At 43.5% G+C, this 12,302-nt stretch overlaps 1 protein-coding gene across 36 annotated transcripts in view; it reads right to left on the bottom strand.

Moving 5' to 3' along the window:
• Nucleotides 1-2,472: 2,472 nt before the first annotated feature.
• LRCH3 (leucine rich repeats and calponin homology domain containing 3) overlaps nucleotides 2,473-12,302 on the bottom strand; it is a 59,962-nt gene continuing 50,132 nt past the window's right edge. For 21 of the 36 annotated variants that reach the window (XM_085587834.1, XM_085587835.1, XM_085587839.1 and 18 more), the window contains 2 exons: nucleotides 11,223-11,300; nucleotides 2,473-8,950 (listed from right to left, as the gene is read on the bottom strand). In XM_085587834.1, the coding sequence (XP_085443960.1) occupies nucleotides 8,750-8,950; nucleotides 11,223-11,300 (279 nt within the window). In that variant the 3' untranslated portion in view covers nucleotides 2,473-8,749. The remainder of the gene's footprint in view (nucleotides 8,951-11,222; nucleotides 11,301-12,302) is intronic. The other 15 variants (XM_021544481.3, XM_085587867.1, XM_085587843.1 and 12 more) reach the window with 1 other exon arrangement.

Below are 12,302 nucleotides of genomic sequence, written 5' to 3'. Positions count from 1 at the left end.
ATCCTGTTACCAGCCCAGTAGCTCACCAGCATGGGATGCTCTGCACCAGAACCTCCTCTGCCCCCAGAGCACTGGCCATGGCTCTGGGTCAGGCAGGGAGGCCAAGGCAGCCCCAGCTGGGCTCCCTCTGTGCTCTCCATGCCTCTAGCACTGGCATCAGGTCAGCAGGGAGAACACGTGCAAGTTTGTAGTGTAAACACAAGTGCAGTCAGGGTATGCAGGTTTCCATTCCCACAGACCTGCACAGTGTCAGTGCACAGACATAAAGAATAGCTCCATATAGCTTCTGACCAAGGGGAGGAACGAAGGGAAAAGGCAGCCATGGTACCTACAGCCGTCCCCACCGCCCCGGCCAGCGCCACTGCGCAGTGTGACAGGGCTGCAGGCAGGGAGCAGAGCTGCTTTTTCACCCAGAGGGAATCCCTGCTCCCAACACTGCCAGTCCACATGCAGGTCTGTGCACAAAGGCCTGTGGCTGAGCTGCCTGGTTTCTGACTCTCCCACGTGGGAGATACCAAGCCATGGAGTCTGTTCTGCTCTTTGTGACCAGCCCGTGCTGGCCACATCCAAACCTCGTGTCCAACCTGAACTGGGCCAAAGGCTCTGAAGTTCATGTGAGATGGCTGAAACCAGGAGCAGAGAGCCTGTGGCTCAGAACTCTGAACAGAAAGCACTGGTGTCTTATCAGGCAGACTTGGTTGTCAGGGGAGTGCTGAAGTTGCAGATGCTGCAGACAAACTGCATTAGAAGTGCCAGTGTTCCTGCTGGAGCAGGGACACTTGCTTATAACCTGAACAAGTTCCCATTCCAGCATTGGTAGTGATCAAATGCCCTTGCTTCCCATGCTCCCCATGCAGTGCTAAGAGCAGGGATCACTCCAGTTTGGTGCTGGCAGGAACAGAGCCAGGACTGTGCTTACACCCCACTGCAGGAAGTGTCTCAGTGCAAACCCGGGACTTAAGTTCCTAATTTTAACTCTTTTTTTTTTTTCATGTACTGCTGACTCAGTGCATTTCACCACAGACCTGTTTTCTGTATGTGATGGAGTTGTGAACAGGTGACCTGCTTGAGTGGAAGGAATTAAGTTCATCATAAAACTCTCTAGAGGCTTTGAGCTAAGGAAAAGCAGCATGACATGGAGGGCAGCAGATCTCTGCTGTTTATGTCAAACTCCAGGCATGCTTTATTAATGCAATCAGACAAGTGAAATCTGATGCTGGGCTGCACTTGCTTCTCAGCAGTGAATGAAGTTAGCTCTGCAAACAGAGACAACAGTGGAATAGGGTTTTCCCATGAAGTTGGGGTGCTGAACCTCAGGCTCCCACATGAAGCCACTGCTGGGCAGTGACAGAGGCACGGGTGTGCAACTGTCTGAACCCTGCGACCTGCCACACACTCCGGGCTGGGGACTGTGGCCACAGTGGCACCCACCCAGCTCCTCCCGGCCTCCTTGGCTGCACCAGCTGATCTCAGCACGCTGCTCTCTGCATGAGCCCCCCTCTCTCCATGGGAACCGCAGCAGAGTTGGTGTCTGGGCTGTGCAGGCTGGCACAGCCTGGGCTGGGAGCAGGGTCCCAAACCCAGCGCTTCTGAGGAACTCTGCCACAGCTGCTACTGCTCCATTTGTCCAGCTGTGGAGAGATGGTATCAAAATGTACATCCATGGAATTTTCTGCAGGGAAATCATATGCCCTTTAGAGAGGGTTTTCCTGGGAATCAAATGCTGAAGAAAGGCTGGAGATTGGGAAGCAGCTGGTTAGGAGGAAGCTTTAGATTAAGGTGGAGAAATAAACACCTTAAGAGAGCTGGGCAGTCTTGAGAGAGGCAAGAGTGGAGCTGTCCCCAGTGGCTGACAGAGCACCCAAGTCAGACAAGGATGCTGGAGCAGCCTGGTGAAGAGGGAAGAGCATCACGGGAGTAACAAAAGCAGAGAGAGTTTGTGGATCTCTGGCAATTTCTAGGCTTTGCATTTTTATGTTTTAAAAAATAATAAAACTAGTGATGAGGAGAGATGAAAAGAGAACTAAACATTCTGCCTAAGAATAAACCTTTCAAATGCAGCAGGGTCAGGAAGGAGGGGGGTGAGAGTTTTACACTTCAAACTCAAGACAGGCCAAAAGCAAAAGACGAGAACAAGGAGCAACAGGACTGGCAGCAGGAAACCCCAAACCCAGAATGTGTAATTTATGTAGAGAAGGAAAAAAAACAGGGGCTGTGGAGAGATGAGCACAGGATTCTGTACAAAATCAGTCTCTGGGAAGGTTAAAAATACCGAAGAAAAAGCTTCTGATGTGGCTGCAAAATATGTGTAAAAATACTGTGATTTTCCTACCCTGGTTAACTATGAAAAGTAGAAAACCAAAGCAGGTCCATCAGATGTGAACTGGGGTGATGTGGAAGGGGAATAAACACCTGACAGAGGATGTGACGTTCATTGGTGCAACAGAAAAACAGCAGGAAGAACTACTGCAATTCACGTAAGTTTTAAAACTTTATTTCAAATACCCATGGTTTCCTTTTATATTATCAATGTGCTAGAAGTTCACACTACTGGCAGAATACAGGCGATTTAAAATATACAATACTCAGACACATTTATATGTAACAGAAATTATGGAATGTATTTACAGACATACAGCATGGGATGAAGCTTTAAAATCCTTTACTCTATTACTTACACGTTTACACTGTTTTCAGAAATAACAAAATTAGATCACTTTGTAGAACATCACAATATCTATACAAAAGAATTTTCTGATGTCCAAATTCACCTTTCAAGTCCTCTGTTTCTAAAACAGTTTTTCAAAGAACCATTTATAGTCATAAAGGGGTAAGAATACCATTTGCCATCCTACTGCTACCAAGAACAGAGGTGCTCTGGCTCTGTGAAGAGCTGTCCCTGGTGGATTTTAAGCAGGGGGCAGGGCCTTTACAAAAGCTCTCCTTCAAAGGGGAGCCCCCAGCTGCTCTGCCCCGGCCCCCCGGAGCCTGGGCTGCTCCACCTGGAGTGTGTGACCTTGCAGAGCCTCAGACACTGCCAGGTGTGAGGATGGAGTGTGACACCATGGAGTCAGTGCAGGAACACCAGCAGCACAGAACACTGAAGTGGATCCCTCCCACATCCTCCCAACACAAATGTCCTGAAGAGGAAAGAGAGTCTCTTCTTTGCTTTAACACACGGAATAGAACTTTATACATGTTTTCTTTCAAATACTCTTTTCATGGGATACAAAAAAATTGCACATAACTACACTGAAAAATCCCAACCCATTTTGCAAGAGAACTGAAGTGGGTTTGGTATAACACATTAAATAAACTGCATGATGAAACTTCGGGTTTGCACTTTTGTCCTAAGCAATCTGGACAAGATTTAGTGCTTGCCAGCCTGAAAACATAGAATTACAAATATCAAGCTAACACAATTACCTACACTGAAACTCCAGAGTGAATGTTGCTCACAACCAAGTACCTGGTGCCAGGGGCCTTCTGCCTGCCTGGCCTCCAGCCACAGGTGGCCATGAGCCACTCAGGCTGAGCCACACATGGCAACAGGAGATGGCTCCTTCTTGCAGGCCAGACTCAAGCCCCCACCCCATTAAAAACTACTGTTAATTAAATTACAAAATTTCCACCAACCTGAATACTGTTACATTTCAATTTCCTTAAGTGCTGGAGCAATCACCACACCCTTGCAAATCCATGAAGGGAATGGTTTTCTTCAAACAGGGGTATTTAAATAGCCCATAATGGGTGTGCTGGTAAATGCAACTGTCCCTGTAACAACAGGTGACTTAATGTTGGAAACCAAGATGAAGTCAGTGCCTCTGTCTCAAATTACGTGCAGAGACAAACACACCAGGAACACTCTCTGTCTGTGGTGTTGCCTGTGAGTGGCAGCATCTTCCCCCCACCAAACTGCAGCAGACACTTCAGACACCTCTGTGTAACCCTGTGGGAATGACCAATGGCATCAAGTGAAATACAAAAACTACTTAAGGGAGCAAGAATGCCTGTGTGGAGCTGCTCCTCCTGTGAGTTCCTGGCACTCCCATTCCCTGCAGGGCACTGCATTTGCCCAGCATGAGGAGGTTTCTCTTTGCAGCTGGGCACTCTTAAACACCTCCCAGGTGTTCTTCACTTTAAATGTGACCAACCAATGCCAATAAGAAGCAACTGGAATAATTAAGAGAAACAGGGGATTCAACAATCACCACAATGGGCCTTGAAAGAAATACATGAAGCAAAACAAAATGGAAACAAAACTGCAAATCAAAAGGGGGAAAATGCAGCTAAGACCAGTCCTTGGCAACTCCCACAGCAAGTTTTACTTCTGCAAAAATGACTTTTAGCTATTTTGTTCCCATTTCTTCTTCCTTTATCTGCATAAAATCCTCTCAGTGTATTTTGCTTCAAATAGATCCCAGACAGACTATGGCTGATGCCTGGAGTTGCTTTCAGAACATATACCATATATTAGTAGCATAATGGTCAGGGTTGCTTTGAATTGGGCAACACCTGACAAAGGAACAGCATAAGTGGAAACTGGATTTTGTGAGGCCTTTTTTTTGGGGGGGGGGAGGGGGAAGAATTGTTAATTGATCTGGTCGTGAACTTGGCCTTGTCACTAGGACTAGAGCATATAGACCTGTTTTTATTTTGCACATCAGCTTTCAAGGAAAACACAGAACTTGTCAACAGCCTCTCCCACTTCTGCACAGTGAAATTCCATTATTATGTTAAGGAAAGAGGAATGAAGTGATAGCAGTTCTGTAAAACCAGCACATCTCTCTGTGTAAACTCCAACTCATAAAGGGCATTATTGAAAGCCTTGTCTAACCCTTCAGCGCTGCCTTGGCACAGATGCTGCCCTGGCAACACCCAGCCCACTTGGGGAACTTGAGAACTGTGCTTTTAACACGATCCATTCTGTGCCTGCAGGGGATGCTTCAGCCCCTCATAAATCTCTTAGCTGGTAGGGTTTCTAATGACCAGCAGCGCAGGCTGACACTGCTCCCACTGCAGGGAAATGCAGGGATTCTGTGATCCCACAAAACCACCAGAAGGGAATGTGAGGACAGGGGCAATCTCCCTCCACTGCTGTTTGAAAAGTGGTCAGATAAAGACATTTTAAAACCCAAACAGAAAGTGAACCCAGCAAAAATGCTGATGGGATTAATCCCACTTGAACAGATCTCACTTAGTATCTTTTACTAAGGTGTTTCTGGCAGAGAAAACATGCAGTAATTTTTCCATTGGGAAAAGTGGTTTTTTTCTTCAACTTTTAGTCATGAGGACCTGCCAAGGCAAGTGACAGCTGTGTGAGGTTTGACCCTGTTATCAAACACTGCAGGTTAAGATTGTGTGATGCAATTAAAAAAATATTATAATAGAAATAGCCACTCTTTGGAGTCAAAGAAACTCCATTTCTTTGCACCCTGTGGGTAAGGAAATAAATTTAATTCCCTGTGTGCCCACTGCAGCAACACCCTTTTTTTTACAAATTCCCCTAGGAATTGCTTTCCAGACTCTAAACCCATTTCTTCATCCTGCAGGGTCCATTTCTACAGCTGGCTCCAACAGACAGCTACTAGAATTCCCTGCCCTCCTCCCACTGAACTCTCATTTTTTAAATAAGGGGCAAAAATATTGTTAATAAAAATGTTTCTGGAAACTGTTGTGATCTCCAAAAAAAATGGAGAAATGAAGTAAAACATTCCTGTCAGGAATCACGGAAACTCATTTCCTTAGAACAGAGCTCTGTGTGTTTGGATGCACTGCATGGGCAGTAAAGTCTTCAGGTCCTTCTGCTTAGCCAAGGTAACCCAAAAGGTCCCGGAGGTCTTTACACAGCAGACAAGTGGTGAAGTGGCTGCTGCTTTGGGGGTGCCAGCTCCAGGAGCGCCTGGACAGTCACAGCTACCTGTGTCAAACCCTTCTCTTCTAAAATATGCAGAGGCAAACATAATTGCTCCTGAATGGGGAACAAAACAAAGACAAAAACAAAATGGATGAAAACCACTCAACTGAAAAGAAAAAAAAAAATTAAGCAAAAGGTGACTAAAATATGAAATGTTATGGACAGGCAGCACACAAACACAGAGGTAGGACATGAGATTTCTACTTGTGACAAAGGAACCATGACCTTGACTACTCAAGAAAGGTAGCCTTGGGCTAATCTCTTGTGTTCTTTTAATAGAAAATGGTATAAATAAGAATTTGAAAAAAGATCATGGGAGAAAGGGGGAATAGCAAATTGTTCTCCATCTCTGCCCACACTGAGATGGCAGCAGTTTATAAAATAGCCAAGGCAGATGAACTTGAGGAGGGGGTTGCTTCAATATGACCAATGTGCTATAACACAGAGCAGGAGAGGAACCACAGCTTCCTTCCCAAATCACACCTTTTGGAGAGTCCTCCTGGAACAAGCCTGTTCAGCTACAGCCATGAGGGAAGCCCTGCTGGGGAGCAGGGAATGAGTCACTACCACTCACTCACCTCCCCGAAGTGCCCCTGCTTTGTGGGTGGCCCCCAAAATCATCCTGAGGAGTAACAGTAATACACAACATGCAAAAAGAGGTTTCAAAGTGTTTATTAACAGTTGTGCTATTCTCAGTCTAAGATGTATTTAAAGCCTCATCCTACAGAAGTCCTTGGCACCTCCTGGCCATCCTCACTCCACAACAGACAGGGTACATGTCCAACAGTTCTCTGTATCCGCAGAAAACAACCCAAGTGTGTCCTTCCTATAGAGCTAGAGACTGTTCTTCATGTGTCATTTTCACACCAGCTGGCATTTCTCTACTCCTTGAGTCTTTACTGATTTTTGAGGTTAAAGAAATCCTTCAGTACAAACAGTGGCAGCCAACACTCCTCCCTCAAAGCTCTGAGCAGAGAGAAAACGAGAGAAAACCCCAACTCCAATTCTCATAGAAAGCCATATGCTCAGGCTAAAATTCATTTTTCTTCCAGCAAATGTATATTACTTTGAAAAAAGTGTGCTTTTTGAGAAAATATTTGTAAACTTGAGTAAATATGCCTTATCTTTTTCTTATGTATGCAAACAGATAAGGGGGGAAAAGCTTTGGAATGACTCCATATCACAGACAGTAATGACAAACAAAATTTAAAAACTGGAAGGCACTGTTAGTGTAAAACCCCTTGCAGCTTTTATCACAGTGTTCATTAGAAGTTAAAAAACACAGGAAGTGAGTTCATTTTAGTTCATACCAGTAAGCAGTGCAAAAATAGCTTACTTAAAAGTAAAGCAATCTCCCCCTGTCAAAAGTCCCTTCTTTATTTAGTGATGTTTGGCTTGGACAGAACACTTTGTGTGACTTGGACAGAAGACAGCAGCTCTTACTTGCTCCTTTGATAAAAACTCACTTCACGGTACAAGAGCTTGTGAGACCCATATACACAGAAACATTTTTATTGGTAGTGATCACATTTGCAACTGAACTCCTGTGTACCTTAAACTGTGCTTCAGAGGTGTTCCAGGATATGGCTGGAATACCAACACCACTTGCACTGGACTTCCAAGCCATTTACTGCAGTTGCAGATATAACAAAATTTATTGAAGATACATTTGGAACAGCCATTTCCTGAACACTTACCTGTCTCTGGTCTCTGAGCAGAGCTCCCTGAATGGATCTCCACTCTGAGGAGACATGGTCTGTTACACACATGGGGAGTCCCCTGAAGTTCTGAGGTGTCCCTGAGACATTAAAGCATTAAAGCACCAGGATGCTTTCCCTGGGGAGGGAAAGGCTGTGAAGCTTTATGGAAGACTACCTGAGTTTTGTAAAACAGTGAAGAGTGCTTGTGCAGCTGGGCCTTTTGCTTGTGCAACTGCATGATGCAAGTGTTTCTGAAAATGACAGTATAAGAGGAAGATGGGAATAAGCATGGAACAAGCTAGGGTTGGAGTGCCCAAGATCAAGGGACAATTCAACAAGTTTTTGGTAAGTCTTATCCAGATCACAGTAAAATGCTATGACATTCTGTAGCACCTGACAGGATCATAAAGATTTTTCTTTCTGTGCTAGAAAAATTTTCTCTTAAAGCTGCTGAAGAGCTTAATTTCTCTGAAATGTTTCTGCTTGAACTGTTATAAAGTTCAAGTAGCTCAGGATTCATTAACAGTTGTTTTAAAAATCCTGACTCCAAGTAATACAACAGTCTATAAATTTAAGAAATCAAATGCTCTTAGGAGCAAGATAAGGACTGGGGGTCAAAAACCAAACAGTTAGGAAGTTCTGTGGATGACACCAGACCATGTCTCCTAAGACTGTGAGATCACATCAAGAATATTGACATTGAAAAAAATACTTCACATTGTTTAACATTTTTCATCAGATAATCCTCAAGCAATTTACCAAATTGGTTGCATTTCCCATTATACAGATGGGGGAACAGAGGCACAAACTGACACTGCAGTTTTCACTACACCACTGGTCAGCAGACTACAGCATGCACCACATGTCCTGACCTCAGCCCTCGCTGGAGCCCAGGGACAGCACCTCCTCCCTTGGAAAGCATTTCATCTGCTCAACATGACACAGCAAATACAAATGGGAATTGGGTCATGGATGGTGGTGTGGGTGCACCAATGTGTTTGTACATTGTACTTGTCACCTCTGTCCCATCCATGGGAAACAAAGCACTTCATACACACAGTCTTGGCAAAGGCCAGAATCTGTTCCCAAGCACTGGAGTGATGGAGGGAGGAAGCAGCACCACTATCCTTCACTAGAGAAAAAAGACCCAGCGATAGAACATACAGAGCGTTAGCATTAGAGTACAGTAAAACACCACAAAGCCCCAGAGCTGAACGGAAAGGGACACAAGACTGGATTCTTCTGAATCTGTCCCCAGGGAAAGAAGAGTCTCAACTGTTCTTTTAACGCTGAGGTTTAGCTGGAGAATGTCAGAAGGGGAACAAAGATTGTCCTGTCCAGAGTGTGTGAGCAGGAAGGGAAAACAGACAGAAAAAAAAAGGTCAGTCAGTTAGCCATAGCAACATCCATGAAGCAGTTATCAGACATCTCAGATACAACCCACACATTTGAGAAGCACATCACAGCTGGTTAATTCTCACATAGAAATCTGCAAGACTCCCATTGCAAAGAACTCAATGTCAGTGTTTAGTGTTCAGTGAGGTGCCTGTCACCTCTCCAGCTCCAACATGTAATTATTCCTTGTTAAAAACAGCAGTTTACACAAGCCTTAGTGAAACCCATTTTTCTCCAGAAGTGAAGAGGTTACAGGTATCTGAGATGCTGCTGGTATTGAGTACTCACCAAAGTTTAGCCTCCACATGTAACTTAATGAAAACAGCAGGACAAGGAATTATTTATGTGTAACTGATGCTTGAATGCAGCATCCTGCAGAAATATCTATTACTAATTAGAGTTTAAGAGTTCTGTAACTATTCCCATTGTGTGTCTCTTGTCTCCCTTTCCCACAGGTAAATGCTAATAATCAGTGAAATCTAGATGCACGGATCAACCTGTTCAGCTGAGGGTTTTCTTTGATCCAAGGGCTTTAAAACAACCAAAGTCCTACAGAAATTGCTGCTCTGCTGTGGTGCCTGTAATTAGCCCTTTCTGAAAGTAGCCTTCCCCTTAAAAGGTAAGTATTCCTACATGGATCTACGCTTTCAGAAAGCCTATTATTTTTGTAATTAGAATGGAAATGAAATGAAAAACCTGCAGGCAACTTTTCAAGAAAAACATACCAGGCTGCCATGCCATTCTTACATAGAGGTATCTTATGTTCACATCTCAGTAGAGATGTAATGCAGACATGTGAGAAGAGCTTTGGAGTTCAGGGGGGGTATTTTACTAAGTTTTCCCAGAGAGAACCTCCTTGAACTCTTTCACATTAAAACAAAATATATTAGAAAAACAGGAGGGCCCTACACAGCAGGAATAGCAGATGGAGAAGCCTGGGTTTACAGGGGACTTTTTCTTGATTGGCCTTTGTGTTTGTTTGGTTTTGATTGTGGGTCATTCCAATGATCATCTTTGTACTGCAATCCCATAAAAACTGTATCTTTGTACTTGAGGGAGCTATAAATAGGGAAGCTGGGATGGAATTGCACAATGCCCCAGATGAATTTATATTGTGCAGTTCTGCTGGGATTGAAAGTCCGAAGGTTTTTAGGGGACCAAAGCAGTGCAGGATCTCCCAGCATTAACAATCACTTACAACTCCTTAGCCCCTTCCAACAAGATTCACCACTGAGCCATGCGAAACTGCCAGACTGCTCAATAAATAAGTCATCCTAAAATCCCAGTGGCTCAAATGTCTCCAAGTGATCTGAAAATACCAGAAAATCCAGCATGACTGACTCAAGAATTGCCTTTAGATGTAGCTGGGAAATGAATCATGGGGTCTACTTCTCCCTTTCAGAATACAGAAGAAACCAGCACCTACAGCAAAAATACCAATGCTCAGCAATGTAAAAACCCAAATCAATTAGTGCACTGGAAGGGAAAATAGGAAAAATATAATATATTGAAACTATTTGTACTAAGAGACCCGCTGAATAAGACAAAGTGCAACAGACAGGACAGCATAAAACAGTCTACTGGGACCAGCAGGATAAGATGGGCTATTTATTATGTGCCCACCTCCTAGATCTTACAAGTTTCAGAAGGGGACAAGGAAGACAGACTTCTACCATTGGTACGTAACAAAAGAAGTAGGAACTATGCAAAGACAGCTACCATCAGAGAAAGGCCAATAATTCTGTGACTTGTTGGTAAGACAGTAAAGACATTAATGTAAGAGAATTATTGGGAAGGAACATGAAAAGCTTTGGGATAAAGAAAATACACATGCAAACCATCATCCAGATTTTATCCCACTTTTAAGTTGTCACATACCTAATATTGAGAAAATGTAACTGGTCTTATAGAACCTGCCAGTTCTAAAGGCAGACTCAGAGTCCATCAGCTATTATGAATTTGATGCACAGTATTTAAGTGAATCTGTACTAAAATATAAAATCTATATACTACACTCTGATGTAGTATATATCTGGCTTAATTTTGCTCTGGAAGGCCATGCAAGGTAAGTCTGATCTATACTGCAGGACAGCTTGTACCTGAAACTTCTAATCATTTTGTTTTAATCCAATATTCCAAAGAGTGTTTTATTTTCTGAAGCACCAGGCAAAACTGCATCTGAAACATATCAGGTCATCAGAAATACATACCTGAGGCACTCCAATCCTTCTGCAAGCTTCTAAGAAATTCTCCACGTTTCGTCTGCATTTTGCCATTGTAAGTTTGGGCTGCAAAGAAGCGAAGGCATACAGTGTTCTTAACTGGCAAGGTTTTAAAAGATTTTAAATTTTATTTAAATAAAAGTCTTAATAAATCTCTTTGCCAAAAACACTGCACTGACATAAGCTCGTCTAATTCAAAGCAGGCTCTGCTGAAGTTTACTTTTCTTAGAAAACCATCCCAGTTTTCAAAGCTGTTTTATGAAAAGCTAAGTTATGAATGCTGGATGATTTAAAAAAAAAGACAGTTCTGAGCCCTGTGATATTTATATACACAGTGTTACATAAAAAACTGGCTAACACTTTTAGTGACTATAGTATAATAATTTTAAAAATGTCTTTTGCTGAAATGCACATCCATGGCTTCCATGCTGTGATTTCAGAGCAATTTCATGACATAAAGCAATCTAGAGTCTGTTTTGGATTACTATAATGCAGAACTATATAAATATCAAACCATACTTCAATTAACAAAGAGGTAAAAAAATAAAGGCTAGATGAAATAAAAAAATAATGTCAGCAAACTGGAAATGAAGCTTGCTACTTGTCAGCTTTTTGTAGATGGGTTTAACGGAGCTGTCTGAATTGCACTCACTGGCACTTTTTCAACTGAGGTTTTTTCTGCAGTCAGTTTTCACACCTCTTCAGACATACCACAGCACAGGCTCCATCTTGTTCCTGCTCTCAAAGCTTATTCTTTTCTGGTTCAAGAGACGCAAGTTCCCTGCTCCTATGAACGTGCTTTGGAGCAGCAGGCAGCAGCCTCCAGGTGTTCAACACTTCTCTAAGTGATGGGGTTTCTTCTGACCCCTCATGTGCTGTGTTTCCCCACCAAGGAAGCAGGTTAAAGGCCAGCACTGGCTTCTTTCTCCCAAAGGACCAGGGGAGTACAAAGATCACACTGTCCCTGGGGCATGATGTGATGCCTCTTGTGCTCCTGGAGCCACGCGACTCCAGGCTGCCTCTTCCTTGGGATTCACATGACAAAGCCACAATTTAATTCCTAACACA

This window comes from Lonchura striata, chromosome 9 (assembly GCF_050655825.1).
Source record: "Lonchura striata isolate lonStrDom1 chromosome 9, ASM5065582v1, whole genome shotgun sequence".
Lineage (NCBI taxonomy): Eukaryota > Metazoa > Chordata > Aves > Passeriformes > Estrildidae > Lonchura > Lonchura striata.
This window is presented reverse-complemented; position numbering and strand designations above follow the sequence as displayed.